This window comes from Mobula birostris, chromosome 5, assembly GCF_030028105.1.
Source record: "Mobula birostris isolate sMobBir1 chromosome 5, sMobBir1.hap1, whole genome shotgun sequence".
In the NCBI taxonomy this organism is placed as follows: Eukaryota; Metazoa; Chordata; class Chondrichthyes; order Myliobatiformes; family Myliobatidae; genus Mobula; species Mobula birostris.
The window spans coordinates 2,912,032-2,934,477 of NC_092374.1; the positions used below are offsets into that span (position 1 = coordinate 2,912,032).

Below are 22,446 nucleotides of genomic sequence, written 5' to 3' on the forward strand. Positions count from 1 at the left end.
CAATCCCAAACTGCAACAGTCTCTGCCCAGACGGTTTAATTAGTTTGGTAGTGGGATGGTAACAGAGAACCAGATCAGGAAGTGGAGGGATTGTGAGGCAGGAAGATGTCAGGACCAGAGCAAGGGAATAGAGAAGACAGGAATGATGGGTTGCAGTGTGGTTATTTAAATGCTGGGAGTATTATGGATGATGGGGACGAAAGAGCATGCATCACCACATAGAACTGACTGTTAAACAGACTTGGTTGAGGGTGGAACAAGACTAGATGCTCACTGTTCTGGAGTTTCGAGGAAATCTTAATAATGTTGATGAGCACAGAGTCCGTGTGCATGGATCACTGAAAGAAGTTGATACATGACAAAGTAGGTATATGACCTGCTTACATTTACTCAGTTCAGGATTTAGGCAGTTACGTTGCAGCTTTATTAAACTCCAGTTCGACCACATCTGGAGTATTACAATCAATTCGGGTCATTCCATTATAGGAAGGATGTCGAGGCATTGGAGTGGGTGCAGAAAAGGTTTGGCAGTGGTGGTCATTTAAGCAGAAAGGGAATAACTTAAAAAGAATAGTGTGGGGTAAGCTTTTTCTTTACACAAATTGGTAGGTACATGGAACGGGGTGGTGGTGAAGACAAATTCAACAGAGGTATTTAAGAGGCTCTTAGAATTGTGTGGGTAGAATGGTTGAGTTTTGTTGGGCATTTGATTACTGATTGAATTAGTTCAGCACAACATTGTGGGCTGAAGCAGGCACGAGGAATTCTGCTGACGAATGGTCTCGGCCCGAAACGTCGACTGTACCTCTTCCTAGAGATGCTGCCTGGCCTGCTGCGTTCAACAGCAACTTTGATGTGTGTAGCCGAAGCAGGGCCTTTTCTGTACTCTTCTAAGTTCTGTAAAATATTTTCGACTCCTGCCAGCGCTATTTCCTATGGTCACCCTCCTTCCTGCCACCCTTTCCCTATTCATTCCCCCTTTAACCTGCTCTGCTCCAGAGTTGAAAATGACTTCGCTAGGCTCTTCCCATAAAGCCTGAAGGACAGATCTGGTCCTAGGGTTGAGGTTCTGAACTGGAAGAAGGCTAAATTTGAAGAAATGAGAAAGGATCTAAAAAGAGTGGATTGAGAGGTTGTTCTCGGGCAAAGGTGTGATCGGTAGAGGGAAGCCTTCAAAGGAGAAAATTTGAGAGTGCAGAGTTTGTATGTTCCTGTCCGAATTAAAGACAAAGTGAATAGGAATAAGGAACCTTAAGGGACATTGCAACTCTGATAAAGAAGAAGAGGGAGTTGTATGACATGTATAGGAAACAGGGAGTAAATAAGGTGCTTGAGGAGTATAAGAAGTGCAAGAAAATACTTAAGAAAGAGATCAGGGCTAAAATAAGACATGAGGTTGCCTTGGCAGTCAAAGTGAAGGATAATCCAAAGAGCTTTTACAAGTATATTAAGAACAAAAGGATTGTAAGGGATAAAATTGGTCCTCTTGAAGATCAGAGTGGTCGGCTATGTGCGAAACCAAAGGAAATGGGGGAGATCTTAAATAGGTTTTTTTGCATCTGTATTTACTAAGGAAACTGGCATGAAGTCTATGGAATTAAGGGAAACAAGTAGTGAGATCATGGAAACTGTACAGATTGAAAAGGAGGAGGTGCTTGCTGTCTTGAGGAAAATTAAAGTGGATAAATCCCCGGGACCTGACAGGGTGTTCTCTCGGACCTTGAAGGAGACTAGTGTTGAAATTGCAGGGGCCCTGGCAGAAATATTTAAAATGTCGTTGTCTACAGTTGAGGTGCCAGAGGATTGGAGAGTGGCTCATTTTGTTCCTTTGTTTAAAAAAGGATTGAAAAGTAATCCGGGAAATTATAGGCCGGTAAGTTTAACGTCGGTAATAGGTAAGTTATTGGGAGTACTAAGAGACAGAATCTACAAGCATTTGGATAGACAGGGGCTTATTAGGGAGAGTCAACATGGCTTTGTGCGTGGTAGGTCATGTTTGACCAATCTGTTGGAGTTTTTCGAGGAGGTTACCAGGAAAGTGGATGAAGGGAAGGCAGTGGATATTGTCTACATGGACTTCAGTAAAGCCTTTGACAAGGTCCCGCATGGGAGGTTAGTTAGGAAAATTCAGTCGCTAGGTATACATGGAGAGATGGTAAATTGGATTAGACATTGGCTCAATGGAAGAAGCCAAAGAGCGGTAGTAGAGAATTGCTTCTCCGAGTGGAGGCCTGTGACTAGTGGTGTGCCACAGGGATCAGTGCTGGGTCCATTGTTATTTGTCATCTATATCAATGATCTGGATGATAATGTGGTAAATTAGATCAGCAAATTTGCTGATGATACAAAGATTGGAGGTGTAGTAGACAGTGAGGAAGGTTTTCAGAGCCTGCAGAGGGACTTGGACCAGCTGGAAAAATGGGCTGAAAAATGGCAGATGGAGTTTAATACAGACAAGTGTGAGACATTGCACGTTGGAAGGACAAACCAAGGTAGAACATACAGGGTTAATGGTAAGGCACTGAGGAGTGCAGTAGAACAGAGGGATCTGGGAATACAGATGCAAAATTCCCTAAAAGTGGCATCACAGGTAGATAGGGTCGTAAAGAGAGCTTTTGGTACATTGGCCTTTATTAATCAAAGTATTGAGTATAAGAGCTGGAATGTTATGATGAGGTTGTATAAGGCATTGGTGAGGCTGAATCTGGAGTATTGTGTTCAGTTTTGGTCACCAAATTACAGGAAGGATATAAATAAGGTTGAAAGAGTGCAGAGAATGTTTACAAGGATGTTGCCGGGACTTGAGAAACTCAGTTACAGAGAAAGGTTGAATAGGTTAGGACTTTATTCCCTGGAGTGTAGAAGAATGAGGGGAGATTTGATAGAAGTATATAAAATTATGATGGGTATAGATAGAGTGAATGCAAGCAAGCTTTTTCCACTGAGGCAAGGGGAGAAAAAAACCAGAGGACATGGGTTAAGGGTGAGGGGGGAAAAGTTTAAAGGGAACATTAGGGAGGGCTTCTTCACACAGAGAGTGGTGGGAGTATGGAATGAGCTGCCAGACGAGGTGGTAAATGCGGGTTCTTTTTTAACATTTAAGAATAAATTGGACAGATACATGGATGGGAGGTGTATGGAGGGATATGGTCCGTGTGCAGGTCAGTGGGACTAGGCAGAAAATGGTTCGGCACAGCCAAGAAGGGCCAAAAGGCCTGTTTCTGTGCTGTAGTTTTTCTATGGTTCTATAGTAGAGGATACTAGTAGAGGATACATGTACCTGAGTCGGAGGAGGTAATTATTGAATACTTTGCTTCAGTATTCACAGCTGAAGTTTGTGAAAACAATGTAGAACAGACAGAGACACTTGAATATATGAATGTTAAGAAAGAGGTTGTGCTAGAATTTTTGACAAACATTAGTATAGATAAGTCCCCGGGATGGATGTAATATTCCCTAGGTTACTATGAGAAACGAGGAAAGAGAGTGCTGCACCTTTGGAAATAATCTTTGAGTCCTCATTAGCCACAGGAGTAGCACCGGATGATTGGAGGGTGGCAAATGTTATTCCTGTCTTCAACAAAGTGTATAGGGATAACCCTAGGAATTATAGACCTGTGGTAGGTAAATTACTGGAGAAGATTCTTAGAGACAGGAATTACGACCATTTGGAGGAAGACAGTATGATTTGGGATAGTCAACATGGCTTTGTGAGGGGTCTCACGAGCCTGATTGAATTCCTTGAGGATGTGGCGAAGGACGGTAATGAAGGTAGAGCAGTGAACATGGTGAACATGGAATTTAGTTCGGCATTTGATAACATTCCCCATGTTAGGCTCATTCGGAAAGCCAGGAGGCATGTAATCCAGGGATACTTGGCTGTGTGGATACCGAACTGGCTTGCCATAGAGTGTGGTTGTAGATAGAGCATATACTGCCTTAGTGACCACTATTGTTCCAGAGGGATCTGTTGAGGGTCCCCTGTGTTTGTGATTTTTATAAGCTCTTGGTTGATGAAATGGAAGGGTAGGTTAGTAAGTTTACAGACGAAATGAAGATTGGTGGTGTTGTGCATAGTACAGAAGGTTGTAATGGGACATAGACAAGATGTAGAGCTGGGCTGAGAAGTGGCAAATGGAGTTTAATCCAGGAAAGTGTGAAGTGATACTCTTTGCAAGGTTGAACATGAAGGCAGAATTCAGAGTTTTTCCCAGGGCAGAAAGAGCTGAAATGAAGGGGGATACAAGTTGAACGAATTGGAGTAAAGTATACGGGGAATTTCAGAGATGAGTTTTTTTTTTACATAGAAAGTGGAAAACCCTGCCAAGGATGGTGGTAGAGGTGGAGACATTAAAGATATTTAAGCGACTTTTAGATATACATAAGAATGATAGAAAGATAGAGGGGCTATTTATGAGGGAAGGGTTAGATTGGCCTTAGAGTCGGTTGAAAGTTCAACACAACATCACAGGTCAAACAGTCTGTACTGTGCTGTGATGTTCTATGTTCTATGTTCTGAATGTGACCATTGCCGTGTTGGAGATTGGGAGATCAAATGTACGGGGTAATACACTGCTAATAGCAAGACCCTTAATAGTGATGTTGTTCTGAGGGATTTTGGAGTCCAAGACAATCGCTCCCTGAAGAGGTTACACAGGTTAATAGGTGGTAAAGAGACACATGGTATGCTCGTCTTTATTAGTCGAGGAATTCTTTTCAGAAACTGGGATGTTGTAGTTTTATTAAACTGCATCTGGATTATGGTATTCAGTTCTGCTTATAGGAAAGATATCAAGGCTTTGGAGAGGGTGAGAAGAGGTTTACATGCATTGAAGGTGAGAGATGATATTAAGAGCAGGAGGAGCCTGGATGTTCATGTTTCCAGATCCTTCTCAGGAATCAAGGAGCTGGCGTTTGTTTTCAGGTAATAATACTCACAGAGTGGTGTTCAATGCTCCCGCTGTGTGATCCCTGTGAACAAAGAGGAAAATGAAGATTACCAGGAGTGGAATGACCCAAGAGATGACAGCAGAACCAGGAGGGATTGATGAAGACCCTTTAGGAAGATTGATAAATTCACAAACTGACAGTTACAACCACTCCTGGGTGAACAAAACCCACACGTACCCACCATATAGGTGATGAGGAATAGGAGGCTATTCAGCCCATCGGGTCTGCTACAGCTCAAAGGTGGAGCTTCCTGTTCTGTCTCACTCCTCTCATCCCACAGTCCTGTAATGCTTTCCCAGTCCAGGCTTCCTCCAGTCCATTTCAATGTTCCCGTGAATCTTTTCCTATCTCTGTCCAGGCAGCAATCCCAGACCACAACAGTCTCTGCCCAGAGGGTTTAATTAGTTTGGTAGTGGGATGGTAACAGAGAACCAGATCAGGAAGTGGAGGGATCGTGAGGCAGAAAGATGTCAGGACCAGAGCAAGGGAATAGAGAAGATGGGAATGATGGGTTGCAGTGTGGTTATTTAAATGCTGGGAGTATTATGGATGATGGGGACGAAAGAGCATGCATCACCACATAGAACTGACTGTTAAACAGACTTGGTTGAGGGTGGAACAAGACTAGATGCTCACTGTTCTGGAGTTTCGAGGAAACCTTAATAATGTTGATAAGCACAGAGTTCGTGTGCATGGATCACTGAAAGAAGTTGATACATGACAAAGTAGGTATATGACCTGCTTACATTTACTCAGTTCAGGATTTAGGCAGTTACGTTGCAGCTTTATTAAACTCCAGTTTGATCACGTATGGAGTATTGCAATCAATTCGGGTCATTCCATTATGGGAAGGATGTCGAGGCATTGGAGTGGGTGCAGAAAAGGTTTGGCAGTGGTGGTCATTTAAGCTGAAAGGGAATAATTTAAAAGGAGTAGTGTGGGGTAAGCTTTTTCTTTACACAAAGTGGTGGGTACATGGAACGGGGTGGTGGTGAACAGAAATCCAATAGATGTATTTAAGAGGCTCTTAGAATTGTGTGGGTAGAATGGATTAGTTTAGTTGGGCATTTAATTACTGATTTAATTAGGGAAACAAATCTAAGATAGACTTTTGCACAGTACTCCAGCTCTGTGCATTATGGGCTGCAGCGTCAGAGGTGACAGATGATGTTGATCAAATTGGACACAACAATGGAATTTCTTCCTGAGTTGATTCATTGGGTGAAGGAAAAGTACATGATAGTTGTGTGCAACACACCAAAAATGCTGGGGGATCTCAGCAAGTCAGGTAGCATCTATGGAGAGGAATAAACAGTCGACGATGAATGGTGGGTCCCCAGTTAGCACTGGGAATCATAGGGACTTCAGTGTACAGGTTGTAGGATCCCTGGCACTGAGGGGACAGGTAGATATGGGATACTGCATTCATTATCTAGTCATGGAATGTTTCTGGACAAGCAAGTGAGGAAACAATTTTATAAAACTTTGATTTGACTATTGTCTGCAGTTCTGATCACTACACCATATATAGGAAAGGTGTGATTGTACTGGAGAGGGTGAAGAAGGGAGAGGTTCTTTCTCTCCTTCCCCCTCACATGCATCCCAAACCTCTGCTCATATCAACCCTCTCCTCACTCTCCCTCCAGATTTGTTTCCTCTCTCTTTCTGCCTGTCTGCTTGTCTCCCACTCTCTCCCTCACCCCTTTGTCACCATCAACATTTCCACTGCCCACCACCGCTTGCTTCCAGACTCCTTCTTTAAGGTTCAAGGCGTTTGTGTTTATTTCCATGAGATGATACTCACACGTCGCCCTCGTCTGTTCTTCCGGCCCGATCTCTGTGAACAAAGGGGAAAGTGAAGATTATCAGGAGGGGACTGACCCAAATGATGACAGCAGGACCAGGAGGAATGATGAAGCCCCTTTAGACAGAGAGAGTTGATAAATACAGAAACAGAGAGGCTGCCGATACTCCTGAAGGAACAAAATGGCCAAAGAGAGGGCATATATTTATCAAGAATTAGAAGGAAGTCAGAGAATTTGGCCAATGGAAGGCAACTAAAAAAGTTATTAAGAAGGTAAAGATGGAACATGAAAACTAAGCTAGCCAATAATATCAGAAGATACAAAAAAGATTCTTTAGATACACAAAGTGTAAAAGACAGGGGAGAGTGGATATTGGACCATTGGAATACAATATTGGGAAAGGTAGTAATGGGGGACAAGGGAAGGGCGGACGAACTGAACAAATATTTTGCCTCAGTCTTCACTGTGGAAGACACTAACAGTATGACAGAAGTCCTGGGTGTTAGAGGTTATGAAGTGTGTGAAGTTACCATTACTAGAGAGTAGGTTCTTGGGAAACTGAAATATAGAAAGGTGGATAAATCACCTGGACCAGATGGTGTACACCTCAGCATTCTGAAAGAGGTTGCTGAAGGGATCCTGGAGGCATTAGTAATGATCTTTCAAGAATCACTAGAGTCTAGAATGGTTCCAAGGACTGCTAAATTGCAAATGAACTCCACTCTCCAAGAAGGGAGAGAGGCAGAAGGAAGGAAACTATAAGCCAGTTCATCTGATTTCAATGGGTGGGAAAATGTTGCAGTTGATTGTTCAGGATGAGGCCTTAGGGTACTTGGAGGCATATGATAAAATAGGCCATAGTCAGCATGGATTCCTCAAGGGAAAATCTTGCCTGACAAAGTTGTGGAATTACTTGAAGTAACCATTAATTCCCCTGCTATGTAAAAATCTATCTAACTGTGTCTTAAGTATATTTAGTGAAGAAGCCTCAACTGCTTCCCTGGGCAGAGGATTCCACAAGTTAACCACAGTTTATTCTCATCTCCGTCCTAAATCTTCTCCCCTGAATCTTGAGGCAATGTTCCCTAGTTCTAGTCTCACCTACCAATGGAAACAACTTTCTTACTTCCATCTTATCTATCCCTTTCAAAATTTTCTATGTTTCTATCCTCTCTCATTCTTCTGAATTCCAGAGAGTATAGTCCCAGGCGACTCAATCTCTCCACCGGAATCAACCTGATGAACCTCCTCTGCACTGCCTCCAAAGCCAGTCTATCCTTCCTCAAGTATGGAGACCAGAGCTGCACACAGTACACAGTAGCCAAGATGCAGGGCTGAGATTGCAATGGGAACTGGAAAAGGCATGTAATAAGGGTAATGTCACAATTGTAACATGGACTTTAATATGGAAGGGGACAGGAAAAATTCGGTAGGTGTTGAATCGCAAGGAAGGGAATTTGTTGAATGCTTACGAGATGCTTTTTAGAACAGCTTGTGTTTGAGCCTACTAGGGGAAAGGCTATCTTAGTCTGGGCATTGTGTAATAACCCAGATCTTATTAGGGTGCTTAATGTAAAGGAAGCCTGGGGAGGCAGTGATCATAAAATCATTGAATTCATGCTGCAGTTTGAGAGGGAGAAGCATAAGTCACATCTATCAGTATTGCAATGGAGTGAAGGGAATTATAGAGGCATGAGTGGGGAGCTTGCCAAGGTGGATTGGAAGGAGGATACTGGCAGGAATGACAGCAGAGCAGAAGTGGCAAAAGTGAGTGGGAAGCTGGATAATTGGGAAGCTTTTAAAATCCAACAAAAGGTAACTAAAAAAGCTATAAGAGAAAAGATGAAATATGAGGGCAAACTAGCCAATAATATAAAGCAGGATACTAAAGATTATTTCCATTGTATCAAGAGTAAAAGGGAGGCGAGAGTTGATATTGGACCACTGGAAAATGATGCTGGTCGAGTAGTAATGGGGGATAAAGAAATGGCAGACAAACTTAATGAGAACTTCCATGACCTCTTCACTGTGGAAGAGGCCGTGAGTGTGCCAGAGGTTATAAGTGTCAGGGAACTGGAGTGATGCATAATGCTCTTGGGTTTTGATCAAACGTTAACAATGTTGTTGAGCTGAGCGACCATTGGGTCCAAGTCCACAGTTCCATGAAGTCTGAAAGGATGATAAATGAGGTCTACGGAATGCTTGTCTTTTTCAGCAAACAGCTCAGTTGAAGATTCGGGTAGTAATGTGGCAGCGTTATAAAACTGTAGTTATGCTGCATCTGGAGTAGAGCATTCAATTCCCATCACGGCAGTACAGGAAGGATGTTGTGGCATTGGAGAGGATGTAGAGAACTTTACCAGAGGCATGCAGTTAAAGTGAAGGGAGATAATCTCAAAGGAGATGTGCAGGCAGGTTTCCTTTTTTCCACATTGACGTGCGTGTCTGGAATAGGGTGGTGGTGGAGAGAAATACAATAGAGGTGTTTGAAAGGCACATGAATGTCGATGTGTGCATTGTGGGCTGCAGCGTCTGTCTCTGTTCTGCACTGTTCTGTGTACATTAATGAACACAGATGTGATTAGTGAATTTGCAGCCGACACTTGGTTTGCATTGATGGTGATGTCGAAAGTAAGGATAGTCAGAGGTGACAGACGATGTTGATCAAATTGGACACAGCAATGGAATTTCATCCTGAGTTGATTCACTGGGTGAAGGAAAAGTAAATTCACATGATAGTTGTGTGCAACACACCAAAAATGCTGGGGGATCTCAGCAAGTCAGGTAGCATCTATGGAGAGGAATAAACAGTCGACGATGAATGGTGGGTCCCCAGTTAGCACTGGGAATCATAGGGACTTCAGTGTACAGGTTGTAGGATCCCTGGCACTGAGGGGACAGGTAGATATGGGATACTGCATTCATTATCTAGTCATGGAATGTTTCTGGACAAGCAAGTGAGGAAACAATTTTATAAAACTTTGACTGACTATTGTGTGCAATTCTGATCACTACACCATATATAGGAAAGGTGTGATTGTACTGGAGAGGGTGAAGAAGAGAGAGGTTTTTTCTCTCCCTCCGCCTCACATCCATCCCAAACCCCTGATCGTATCCAACCCTCTCCTCACTCTACCTCCAGATTTGTTTCCTCTTTCTTTCTGCCTGTCTGCTTGTCTCCCCCTCTCTCCCTCGCACCTTTGTCACCATCAACATTTCCACTGCCCACCACCGCTTGCTTCCAGACTCCTTCTTTAAGGTTCAAGGCGTTTGTGTTTATTTCCATGAGATGATACTCACACGTCGCCCTCGTCTGTTCTTCCGGCCCGATCTCTGTGAACAAAGGGGAAAGTGAAGATTATCAGGAGGGGACTGACCCAAATGATGACAGCAGGACCAGGAGGAATGATGAAGCCCCTTTAGACAGAGAGAGTTGATAAATACAGAAACAGAGAGGCTGCCGATACTCCTGAAGGAACAAAAAGGCCAAAGAGAGGGCATATAATATAACAAGAATTAGAGGGAAGTCAGAGCATTGGGAAGCTGTTAAAAACCAATAGAAGGCAAGTTATTAAGAAGGTAAAGATGGAATACGAAATTAAGCTAGCCAATAATATCAGAGGACACAAAAAAGATTCTTCAGATACACAAAGTGTAAAAGACAGGTGAGAGTGGATACTGGACCACTGGAATACAATATTGGGAGAGGTAATGGGGGACAAGGAAAGGGCGGACGAATTGAACAAGTATTTTGCCTCAGTCTTCACTGTGGAAGACACTAACAATATGATGGAAGTTCTGGGTGTTAGAGGTTATGAAGTGTGTGAAGTTACCATTACTAGAGAGTAGGTTCTTGGGAAACTGAAATATATAAAGGTAGGTATATCACCTGGAACAGACGGTGTACACCTCAGCATTCTGAAAGAGGTTGCTGAAGGGATCATGGAGGCATTAGTAATGATCTTTCAAGAATCACTAGATTCTAGAATGGTTCCAAGAACTGCAAAATTGTAAGTGTCACTCCATTCTTCAAGAAGGGAGAGAGGCAGAAGGAAGGAAACTATAAGCCAGTTCATCTGACTTCAGTGGTTGGGAAGATGTTGGAATCTATTATTCAGGATGAGGTCTTAGGGTACTTGGAGACATATGATAAGATAGTCATCATGGACTCCTCAAGGGAAAATCTTGCCTGACAAAGTTGTGGAATTACTTGAAGTAACCATTAATTCCCCTGCTATGTAAAAATCTATCTAACTGTGTCTTAAGTATATTTAGTGAAGAAGCCTCAACTGCTTCCCTGGGCAGAGAATTCCACAGATTAACCACAGTTTATTCTCATCTCCGTCCTATATCTTCTCCCCTGAATCTTGAGGCAATGTTCCCTAGTTCTAGTCTCACCTACCAATGGAAACAACTTTCTTACTTCCATCTTATCTATCCCTTTCAAAATTTTCTATGTTTCTATCCTCTCTCATTCTTCTGAATTCCAGAGAGTATAGTCCCAGGCGACTCAATCTCTCCACCGGAATCAACCTGATGAACCTCCTCTGCACTGCCTCCAAAGCCAGTCTATCCTTCCTCAAGTATGGAGACCAGAGCTGCACACAGTACATAGTAGCCAAGATGCAGGGCTGAGATTGCAATGGGAGCTGGAAAAGGCATGTAATAAGGGTAATGTCACAATTGTAACATGGACTTTAATATGGAAGGGGACAGGAAAAATTAGGTAGGTGTTGAATCGCAAGGAAGGGAATTTGTTGAATGCTTACGAGATGCTTTTTAGAACAGCTTGTGTTTGAGCCTACTAGGGGAAAGGCTATCTTAGTCTGGGCATTGTGTAATAACCCAGATCTTATTAGGGTGCTTAATGTAAAGGAAGCCTGGGGAGGCAGTGATCATAAAATCATTGAATTCATGCTGCAGTTTGAGAGGGAGAAGCATAAGTCACATCTATCAGTATTGCAATGGAGTGAAAGGAATTACAGAGGCATGAGTGGGGAGCTTGCCAAGGTGGATTGGAAGGAGGATACTGGCAGGAATGACAGCAGAGCAGAAGTGGCAAAAGTGAGTGGGAAGCTGGATAATTGGGAAGCTTTTAAAATCCAACAAAAGGTAACTAAAAAAGCTATAAGAGAAAAGATGAAATATGAGGGCAAACTAGCCGATAATATAAAGCAGGATACTAAAGGTTATTTCCATTATATCAAGAGTAAAAGGGAGGTGAGAGTTGATATTGGACCACTGGAAAATGATGCTGGTCGGGTAGTAATGGGGGATAAAGAAATGGCAGACAAACTTAATGAGAACTTCCATGACCTCTTCACTGTGGAAGAGGCCGTGAGTGTGCCAGAGGTTATAAGTGTCAGAGAACTGGAGTGAGTGTCATTGCTACCACAAAGGAATAAATGTGAGGCAAACTCAAAGTCTTAAGGTGGATAAGTCACCTGGACCAGATGGACTACAACCCAGAGTCCTGAGAGAAGTTGCTAAAGAGATGACAGATGCATTGGTCATGATCTTTCGAGAATCATGTGATTCTGGATGGTCCCAGAGGACTGGAAGTTTGCAAATGTCACTCCACTCTTTAAGAAGGGGGGAAGGCAAAGGAAAGGAGGTCATAGGCCAGGTAGCCTAACCTCAGTGGTTGGGAAAGTGTTGGAGTCAATTACTAAGGATGAGGTTTCGGGGTACTTGGAGACTAGTGATAAAATCAGTCAAAGTCAGCACGGTTTCTGTAAAGGGATATCTTGCCTGACAAATCTGTTAGCAGGGTGAACTAAGGAGAGGCAGTGGATGTCATTTACTTGGATTTTCAAAAGGTATTTGATAATGTGCCACACATGAGGCTGCTTAACAAACAAAAATCCTATGCTGTTACAGGAAAGATTCACGCATCGACGGAGGAATGGTTGACAGGCAGGAGGCAGGAGGCAGCGAGTGGGAATAAAAGGGGCCCTTTTTGGTTGGCTGCCAGTGACTAGTGATGTTCCTCAGGGGTCAGTATAGGGACTGCTACTTCTCACATTGTTTGTCAGTGATTTAGATGGTGGAATTGATGGCTTGGTGGCAAAGTTTGCGGATGATACGAGGGGCCTGTACTCACTGGAATTTAGAAGAATGCAGATGTGGCAGGGGGAGGGGGTGGTGGGATCTCATTCAAACCTACCGAATGTTGAAAGAACTTGATAAGCTGGATGTGTTGCAAGGACAAGGCTGGGGACGAACCCAAGTGCAGGACACGGGCGCCTGAGGCAGAGTTGTGAGGCGTTAGCACCGCCACGAATGGGGAACCGGTATCCAGAGGAGTCTTTACACAGAGACAAGGGTCATGTAGAGTATCCAGGAAACTGTGCAGAACTTAGAACTGACAGTTCTCAGGAATCAGTTTTACTCACACTAGAGTCAGCCAACAAACTGGCATATTCCTTGTTGTGATCACAGGGTCTTTATCCTGCATTTCCTGATGGAAAGCAGGTGTTGTGAATTGTGTCTATATGATTCTCTACTAGAAAGAGTCAAGGTATTCAAGTTTTTAGGTGTCTGGTTTGATGAAAGACTTACTTGGAGGGTTCATATAGATAAAACAATTGGAAAGTGTGAGAAAGTTTTAAATGTTATGATAAGTATTGCTGGATGCGACTGGGGAGCAGGGCGGGAAACTATGTACTTAATATATCTAGCTATGATTAGATCAGTTATAGATTATGGTTGTATTGCTTATGGTTCCGCTGCTACGGCAGTGCTTGGAAAACTAGACACTGTGCAGTCCAAAGCACTTAGACTCTGTTGTGGAGCTTTTAGAACAACATCAGTCCTGGCATTATGTGTGGAGATGGGAGAAGTGCCTCTGCATTTAAGACGAATTCAGTTGAGCCCGCAGTATTGGGTAAAACTAAATGGATTCAATCACAGATGTCCATCAAAGTGTCTTTTGCAGGGGAAGTCGGAGCACCAAAGTAAAATTAAAAGATACCCATTTTTAGACTTGGTTAATAACTGGGCTGTGAAATTGAACTGACTGAGGAAGACATAGTTGACTAAATTTGCTTGTCACCCATCCCTCTTTAGCTCTTTCCAGAACCACAGGTAGACCTATTCCTCCTTTTCCAGCTTAAAGGAAGCAGAGCAATTTCATCAGTATTGATCACAAATGAATATTTAAATAATAAATGGGGATCTTATCAGTGGACCTAGAGAGCGGTAGGGCAAGATTTGGGATGTATGTGTCTCAACTTGGAGTTAAGATTGGTCACCGGGTTTCAAATGGTGTTTCTGTCTTTGCAACCGAATTATTAGCAATCCTCTGGGCCTCATGGTGGATAGAAGACTCTCGACCACGTAGGGATATCATCTGTTCGGATTCTGCTGCTACCTTAGGGTCTATAAAAGTGAGTAAATCAAAAGCTCGTCCTGACATAGTTATTGAGATTCTCTTAGTGTTGTTTAGAGTAGGGAAGATGGGTTGTGCAGTTAGATTTTCATGGATACCTGGGCACGCTGGGGTGGAGGGAAATGAAATTGTGGATGGCATGGCAAGTAGAAATTAGAGTTCCCCTAGGCAGACCAGAATTGAGAAGTAGGATTAAAAATGGCATAGAGAAGAAGTGGCAGGAGGATTGGAAAAATGAATTAAGGGGCAAGCATTATTTTTCTAGTCACCCACTAGTTAAAAAGGTTTCAGACTGTTAGCTTTTAAGTCATAGAGATATGGTGAAATTTACAAGACATAGGTTGGGGAATTGTGGGCTAAAAATTATTTAAAGATAATAGGAAAACATCCAACTGGATTATGTGACTGTGGTAGTCCAGAGACAGTCCAGCATGTTTTGCTGAGCTGTAATCGATACAAAATTGAAAGAAGCATGTTGTTCAAGAGGCTATCTGGCTTAAATTTATTTTGGTTTTCTATTAAATCTTTGTTTGGCCATCAAGAGAACCAACATCTGATTGAAGAGTCTGTTATTCAGTTTATACGTGAGACTAGGTTGAACTCGAGAATTTGAGTTCCTTGAAGTTCTATAATTAATTATACATCCTGCAGAGGGCTGTAATACCACTAGATGCATCTAAACAGCTGGAAATGGAGGAGGAGGAGGACGACGACGACGCAGTTAGTGGAACCTGGGAATGATTGGAAATTCAACGAGGGGATTGAGGCCCAATTCCTGAGGTAACTAGCAAGGTAGGGGATTGCCAGAAGGGACCATGACAGGATGAGGAGAGGATATCTCCTTTTGTGTGTGTATCCAGAACTAGAGGGCACAGCCTCAAAATTGAGGGATGACCTTTAGAGCAGAGGAAAGGAGGAATTTTTTTAGCCAGAGAATTGTGATGTTGTGGAATGCTCTGCCACAGACTGCGGTGGAGGCCAAGTCAGGAAGTACATCTAAAGCAGAAGTTGATCGTTTCCTGACTGGTCAGGGCATCAAAGGATATGGCGAGAAGGCAGGTGTATGTAGCTGAATGGGATCCGGGATCTGGGGTCAGCCATGATGGAATGGTGGAGCAGACTTGATAGGCTGAATGGCCTAATTCTGCTCCAATATCTTATGATCAACGCCAGACCTCAGCAACTCTCCAGGTGAAGGGTTTAAACTAGTCTGGCAGTGGGAGAGGAACCAGAGAATCTGGTCAGGAAATGGTGGGATTGTGAGACAGGTAGATGTCAGGACCAGCAAGTACAGGCAGGAGCCTGGGAATAGACAAGTGTGTTTATTTTAATGCTGGAATTATTATAGAAGATGGGGATGAAAGAGCATGGATCACTACATGGAACTAAGAAGTTCTGGTCATTACAGAGACTTGGTTGAGAGAGGAACAGGATAGGATGCATAATGCTCTTGGGTTTTGATCAAACGTTAACAATGTTGTTGAGCTGAGCGACCATTGGGTCCAAGTCCACAGTTCCATGAAGTCTGAAAGGATGATAAATGAGGTCTACGGAATGCTTGTCTTTTTCAGCAAACAGCTCAGTTGAAGATTCGGGTAGTAATGTGGCAGCGTTATAAAACTGCAGTTATGCTGCATCTGGAGTAGAGCATTCAATTCCCATCACGGCAGTACAGGAAGGATGTTGTGGCATTGGAGAGGATGTAGAGAACTTTACCAGAGGCATGCAGTTAAAGTGAAGGGAGATAATCTCAAAGGAGATGTGCAGGCAGGTTTCCTTTTTTCCACATTGACGTGCGTGTCTGGAATAGGGTGGTGGTGGAGAGAAATACAATAGAGGTGTTTGAAAGGCACATGAATGTCGATGTGTGCATTGTGGGCTGCAGCGTCTGTCTCTGTTCTGCACTGTTCTGTGTACATTAATGAACACAGATGTGATTAGTGAATTTGCAGCCGACACTTGGTTTGCATTGATGGTGATGTCGAAAGTAAGGATAGTCAGAGGTGACAGACGATGTTGATCAAATTGGACACAGCAATGGAATTTCATCCTGAGTTGATTCACTGGGTGAAGGAAAAGTAAGTTCACATGATAGTTGTGTGCAACACACCAAAAATGCTGGGGGATCTCAGCAAGTCAGGTAGCATCTATGGAGAGGAATAAACAGTCGACGATGAATGGTGGGTCCCCAGTTAGACTGGGAATCATAGGGACTTCAGTGTACAGGTTGTAGGATCCCTGGTACTGAGGGGACAGGTAGATATGGGATACTGCATTCATTATCTAGTCATGGAATGTTTCTGGACAAGCAAGTGAGGAAACAATTTTATAAAACTTTGACTGACCATTGTCTGCAATTCTGATCACTACACCATATATAGGAAAGGTGTGATTGTACTGGAGAGGGTGAAGAAGAGAGAGGTTCTTTCTCTCCTTCCCCCTCACATTCATCCCAAACCCCTGATCGTATCCAACCCTCTCCTCACTCTACCTCCAGATTTGTTTCCTCTCTCTCTCTGCCTGTCTGCTTGTCTCCCACTCTCTCCCTCACCCCTTTGTCACCATCAACATTTCCACTGCCCACCACCGCTTGCTTCCAGACTCCTTCTTTAAGGTTCAAGGCGTTTGTGTTTATTTCCATGAGATGATACTCACACGTCGCCCTCGTCTGTTCTTCCGGCCCGATCTCTGTGAACAAAGGGGAAAGTGAAGATTATCAGGAGGGGACTGACCCAAATGATGACAGCAGAACCAGGAGGAATGATGAAGCCCCTTTAGACAGAGAGAGTTGATAAATACAGAAACAGAGAGGCTGCCGATACTCCTGAAGGAATAAAAAGGCCAAAGAGAGGGCATATAATATAACAAGAATTAGAGGGAAGTCAGAGCATTGGGAAGCTGTTAAAAACCAATAGAAGGCAAGTTATTAAGAAGGTAAAGATGGAATACGAAATTAAGCTAGCCAATAATATCAGAGGACACAAAAAAGATTCTTCAGATACACAAAGTGTAAAAGACAGGTGAGAGTGGATACTGGACCACTGGAATACAATATTGGGAGAGGTAATGGGGGACAAGGAAAGGGCGGACGAATTGAACAAGTATTTTACCTCAGTCTTCACTGTGGAAGACACTAACAATATGATGGAAGTTCTGGGTGTTAGAGGTTATGAAGTGTGTGAAGTTACCATTACTAGAGAGTAGGTTCTTGGGAAACTGAAATATATAAAGGTAGGTATATCACCTGGAACAGACGGTGTACACCTCAGCATTCTGAAAGAGGTTGCTGAAGGGATCATGGAGGCATTAGTAATGATCTTTCAAGAATCACTAGATTCTAGAATGGTTCCAAGAACTGCAAAATTGTAAGTGTCACTCCATTCTTCAAGAAGGGAGAGAGGCAGAAGGAAGGAAACTATAAGCCAGTTCATCTGACTTCAGTGGTTGGGAAGATGTTGGAATCTATTATTCAGGATGAGGTCTTAGGGTACTTGGAGACATATGATAAGATAGTCATCATGGACTCCTCAAGGGAAAATCTTGCCTGACACATTTGTTGGAATTATTTAAAGAAGTAACCCTTAATTCCCTTACTATGTAAAAACCTTTCTAACTGTTTCTTAAATATTTTTAGTGAAGAAGCCTCAACTGCTTCCCTGGGCAGAGAATTCCACAGATTCACCACTCTCTGGGAAAAACAGTTTCTCCTTATCTCCATCCTAAATCTTCTCCTCTGAAAGGGTGGGTAATGTAGCAGGATCCTCTTTTGAGTCAGTGTGGGTGGAAGTCAGGAACAGGAAGGGAGCAGTTACTCTACTGGGGGTATTCTATAGGCCCCCTGGTAACAGCAGAGGTACCGAGGAGCAGATCGGGAGGCAGATTTTTGAAAGGTGCAAAAATAACAGGTCTTTTCTCATGGGTGACTTTAACTTCCCTAATATTGATTGGCACCTGAGTAGTTCCAGGGGTTTAGATGGGGCAGAGTTTGTTAAGTGTGTCCAGGACGGATTCCTGTCACAGTATGTTGACAGGCCGACTAGGGGGAATGCCATACTAGATCTAGTACTAGGTAATGAACCAGGTCAGGTCACAGATCTCTCAGTGGGTGAGCATCTGGGGGACAATAACCACCACTCCCTAGCCTTCAGCATTATCATGGAAAAGGATAGAATCAGAAAGGACAGGAAAATTTTTAAATGAGGAAGGCAAATTATGAGGCTATAAGGCGAGAACTTGCAGGTGTGAATTGCGATGATATTTTTGCAGGGAAATGAACAATGGACATGTGGTCGATGTTTAGAGATCTCTTGCAGGATGTTAGGGATAAATTTGTCCCGATGAGGAAGATAAAGAATGGTAGGGTGAAGGAACCATGGATGACAAGTGCGGTGGAATATCTAGTAGGGTGGAAGAGGGCAGCATACATGAGGTTTAGGAAGCAAGGAACAGATGGGTCTATTGAGGAATATAGGGTAGCAAGAAAGGAGCTAAAGAAGGGACTGAGAAGAGCAAGAAGGGGCATAAGAAGGTCTGGGTGAATGGGGTAAAGGAAAACCCCAAGGCATTCTTCAATTATGTGAAGAACAAAATGATGACAGGAGTGAAGGTAGGACTAATTAGAGATAAAGGTGGGAAGATGTGCCTAGAGGCTGTGGAAGTGAGTGAGGTCCTCAATGAATACTTCTCTTCGGTATTCACCCATGAGAGGGAACTTGATGACGGTGAGGACAATATGAGTGAGGTTGATGTTCTGGAGCATGTTGATATTAAGGCAGAGGAGGTGTTGGAGTTGCTAAAATACATTAGGACGGATAAGTCCCCGGGGCCTGATGGAATATTCCCCAGGCTGCTCCACGAGGCGAGGGAAGAGATTGCTGAGCCTCTAGCGAGGATCTTTATGTCCTCATTATCTACGGGAATGGTACCGGAGGATTGGAGGGAGGTGAATGTTGTTCCCTTGTTCAAAAAAGGTAGTAGGGATAGTCCTGGTAATTATAGACCAATGAGCCTTACGTCAGTGGAGGGAAAGCTGTTGAAAAATATTCTTAGAGACAGGATCTATGGGCATTTAGAGAATCATGGTCTGATCAGGAACAGTCAGCATGGCTTTGTGAAGGGTAGATTGTGTCTAACAAGCCTGATAGAGTTCTTTGAGGAAGTGACCAGGCATATAGATAAGGGTAGTTCAATGGATGTAATCTATATGGATTTGAGTAAGGCATTTGACAAGATTCCACACGGTAGGCTTATTCAGAAGGTCAGAAGGCATGGGATCCAGGGAAGTTTGGCCAGGTGGATTCAGAACTGGCTTGCCTGCAGAAGGCAGAGGGTCGTGGTGGAGGGAATACATTTGGATTGGAGGGTTGCAACTAGTGGTGTCCCACAAGGATCAGTTCTGGGACCTCTACTTTTCGTGATTTTTATTAACGACCTGGATGTGGGGTAAAAGGGTAGGTTGGCAAGTTTGCAGATGACACAAAGGTTGGTGGTGTAGAGGATCGTCGAAGGTTGCAGACAGACATTGGTAGCTTGCAGGAGTTCAACCCAGAGAAGTGTGAGGTGGTACACTTTGGAAGTACAAACTCCAAGGCAGAGTACAAAGTAAATGCCAGGATACTTGGTAGTGTGGAGGAGCAGAGGGATCTGGGAGTACATGTCCACAGATCACTGAAAGTTGCCTCACAGATAGATAGGGTAGTCAACTCACAGATTCACTGAGTGAAGGAAAAGTAAATTCACATGATAGTTGTGTGCAACACACAAAAAATGCTGGGGGATCTCAGCAAGTCAGGTAGCATCTATGGAGAGGAATAAACAGTCGACGATGAATGGTGGGTCCCCAGTTAGCACTGGGAATCATAGGGACTTCAGTGTACAGGTTGTAGGATCTCTGGCACTGAGGGGACAGGTAGATATGGGATACTGCATTCATTATCTAGTCATGGAATATTTCTGGACAAGCAAGTGAGGAAACAATTTTATAAAACTTTGATTGACCATTGTCTGCAATTCTGATCACTACACCATATATAGGAAAGGTGTGATTGTACTGGAGAGGGTGAAGAAGAGAGAGGTTCTTTCTCTCCTTCCCCCTCACATTCATCCCAAACCCCTGATCGTATCCAACCCTCTCCTCACTCTCCCTCCAGATTTGTTTCCTCTCTCTCTCTGCCTGTCTGCTTGTCTCCCACTCTCTCCCTCACCCCTTTGTCACCATCAACATTTCCACTGCCCACCACCGCTTGCTTCCAGACTCCTTCTTTAAGGTTCAAGGCGTTTGTGTTTATTTCCATGAGATGATACTCACACGTCGCCCTCGTCTGTTCTTCCGGCCCGATCTCTGTGAACAAAGGGGAAAGTGAAGATTATCAGGAGGGGACTGACCCAAATGATGACAGCAGAACCAGGAGGAATGATGAAGCCCCTTTAGACAGGGAGAGTTGATAAATACAGAAACAGAGAGGCTGTCGATACTCCTGAAGGAACAAAAAGGCCAAAGAGAGGGCATATAATATAGGAAGAATTAAAGGAAAGTCAGAGAATTGGGATGCCGTTAAAAACCAATAGAAGGCAACTAAAAAACTTATTAAGAAGCTAAAGAAAGAATGCGAAAGTAAGCTAGCCAATAAAATCAGAGGATACAAAAAAGATTCTTCAGATACACAAAGTGTAAAAGACAGGTGAGAGTGGATATTGGACCACTGGAAAACAATATTGGGAGAGGTAATGGGGGACAAGGAAAGGGGGACCAACTGAACAAGTATTTTGCCTCAGTCTTCACAGTGGAAGACACTAACAGTATGACGGAAGTTCTGGGTGTTGGAGGTTATGAAGTGTGTGAAGTTACCATTACTAGAGAGTAGGTTCTTGGGAAACTGAAATATAGAAAGGTGGATAAGTCACCTGGACCAGACGGTGTACACCTCAGCATTCTGAAAGAGGTTGCTGAAGGGATCATGGAGGCATTAGTAATGATCTTTCAAGAATCACTAGATTCTAGAATGGTTCCAAGGACTGCAAAATTGCAAATGTCACTCCACTCTTCAAGAAGGGAGAGAAGCAAAAGGAAAGAAACTATAAGCCAGTTCATCTGACTTCACTGGTTGGGAAGATGTTGGAGTCAATTATTCAGGATGAGGTCTTAGGGTACTTGGAGGCCCATGATAAAATAGGCCATAGTCAGCATGGATTCCTCAAGGGAAAATCTTGCCTGTCACATTTGTTGAAATTATTTAAAGAAGTAACCCTTAATTCCCCTACAATGTAAAAATTTATCTTACTGTGTCTCCCCAGAGTCCTGTCTTGGCTGGAGGAGAAGATGGCAGCACACCGTGCGTGCGCAGCTCTCCGGTGAAAAATGATGTCATATCTGTTAAATAGGGGCCGTGGACAATTTCTGATTTGATGGAGATAGACGTGAAATCACAGAGGAACATCTGGAGAAATTTCTGAAACGCCCATTCGCTGCTGTCATTACTGTGTGGTCGGGAATCTTTCGGAGGGTAGGCCTCAAAATCCCCAGCCTTGCCTGCTTTTGGCGACTGAGAAAGAGGTCGAATCGCTCGGACGGAGATGGCGCTTAGTACTTGGTGTCGGAGAGCTGATCAGAGCTCGAAGTTTTCCGATGACTCAGAGTCGGATTGTGGTCGGCATGGCAGGGAGAGTTTTTCTTCCCTCTCCCGTCTGCGTCAGATGTGGGACATTTGAGAAACTTTGAACTTTACTGTGCTCGCGGACTTTCTTCATCTAGTTATGGTATTGTGCACTGTTGTAACAATATGTTATAATTATGTGGTTTTGTCAGTTTTTTCAGTCTTGTTTTGTCCTGTGTTTTTTGTGATATCACACCGGAGGAAATAATGTATCATTTCTTAATGCATGCATTACTAAATGACAATAAAAGGGGACTACGTGTCTTCATAATCTAATCTAAAAGATATATTTAGTGAAGAAGCCTCAACTGCTTCCCTGGGCAGAGAATTCCACAGATTCACCACTCTCTGGGAAAAACAGTTTCTCCTCATCTCCATCCTAAATCTTCTCCTCTGAAAGGGTGGGTAATGTAGCAGGATCCTCTTTTGAGTCAGTGTGGGTGGAAGTCAGGAACAGGAAGGGAGCAGTTACTCTACTGGGGGTATTCTATAGGCCCCCTGGTAACAGCAGAGATACCGAGGAGCAGATCGGGAGGCAGATTTTTGAAAGGTGCAAAAATAACAGGTCTATTCTCATGGGTGACTTTAACTTCCCTAATATTGATTGGCACCTGAGTAGTTCCAAGGGTTTAGATGGGGCAGAGTTTGT

The 22,446-nt window shown here is 43.4% G+C and overlaps 1 protein-coding gene across 38 annotated transcripts in view; it reads right to left on the bottom strand.

Moving 5' to 3' along the window:
* The window catches only part of LOC140197167 (uncharacterized), a 132,221-nt gene that overhangs the window by 12,652 nt on the left and 97,123 nt on the right, over positions 1–22,446 (bottom strand). For 9 of the 38 annotated variants that reach the window (XM_072257047.1, XM_072257064.1, XM_072257063.1 and 6 more), the window contains 5 exons: positions 20,453–20,485; positions 16,801–16,833; positions 10,056–10,088; positions 6,755–6,787; positions 4,939–4,971 (listed from right to left, as the gene is read on the bottom strand). In XM_072257047.1, coding sequence (XP_072113148.1) covers positions 4,939–4,971; positions 6,755–6,787; positions 10,056–10,088; positions 16,801–16,833; positions 20,453–20,485 — 165 coding nt within the window. The remainder of the gene's footprint in view (positions 1–4,938; positions 4,972–6,754; positions 6,788–10,055; positions 10,089–16,800; positions 16,834–20,452; positions 20,486–22,446) is intronic. The other 29 variants (XM_072257078.1, XM_072257072.1, XM_072257067.1 and 26 more) reach the window with 8 other exon arrangements.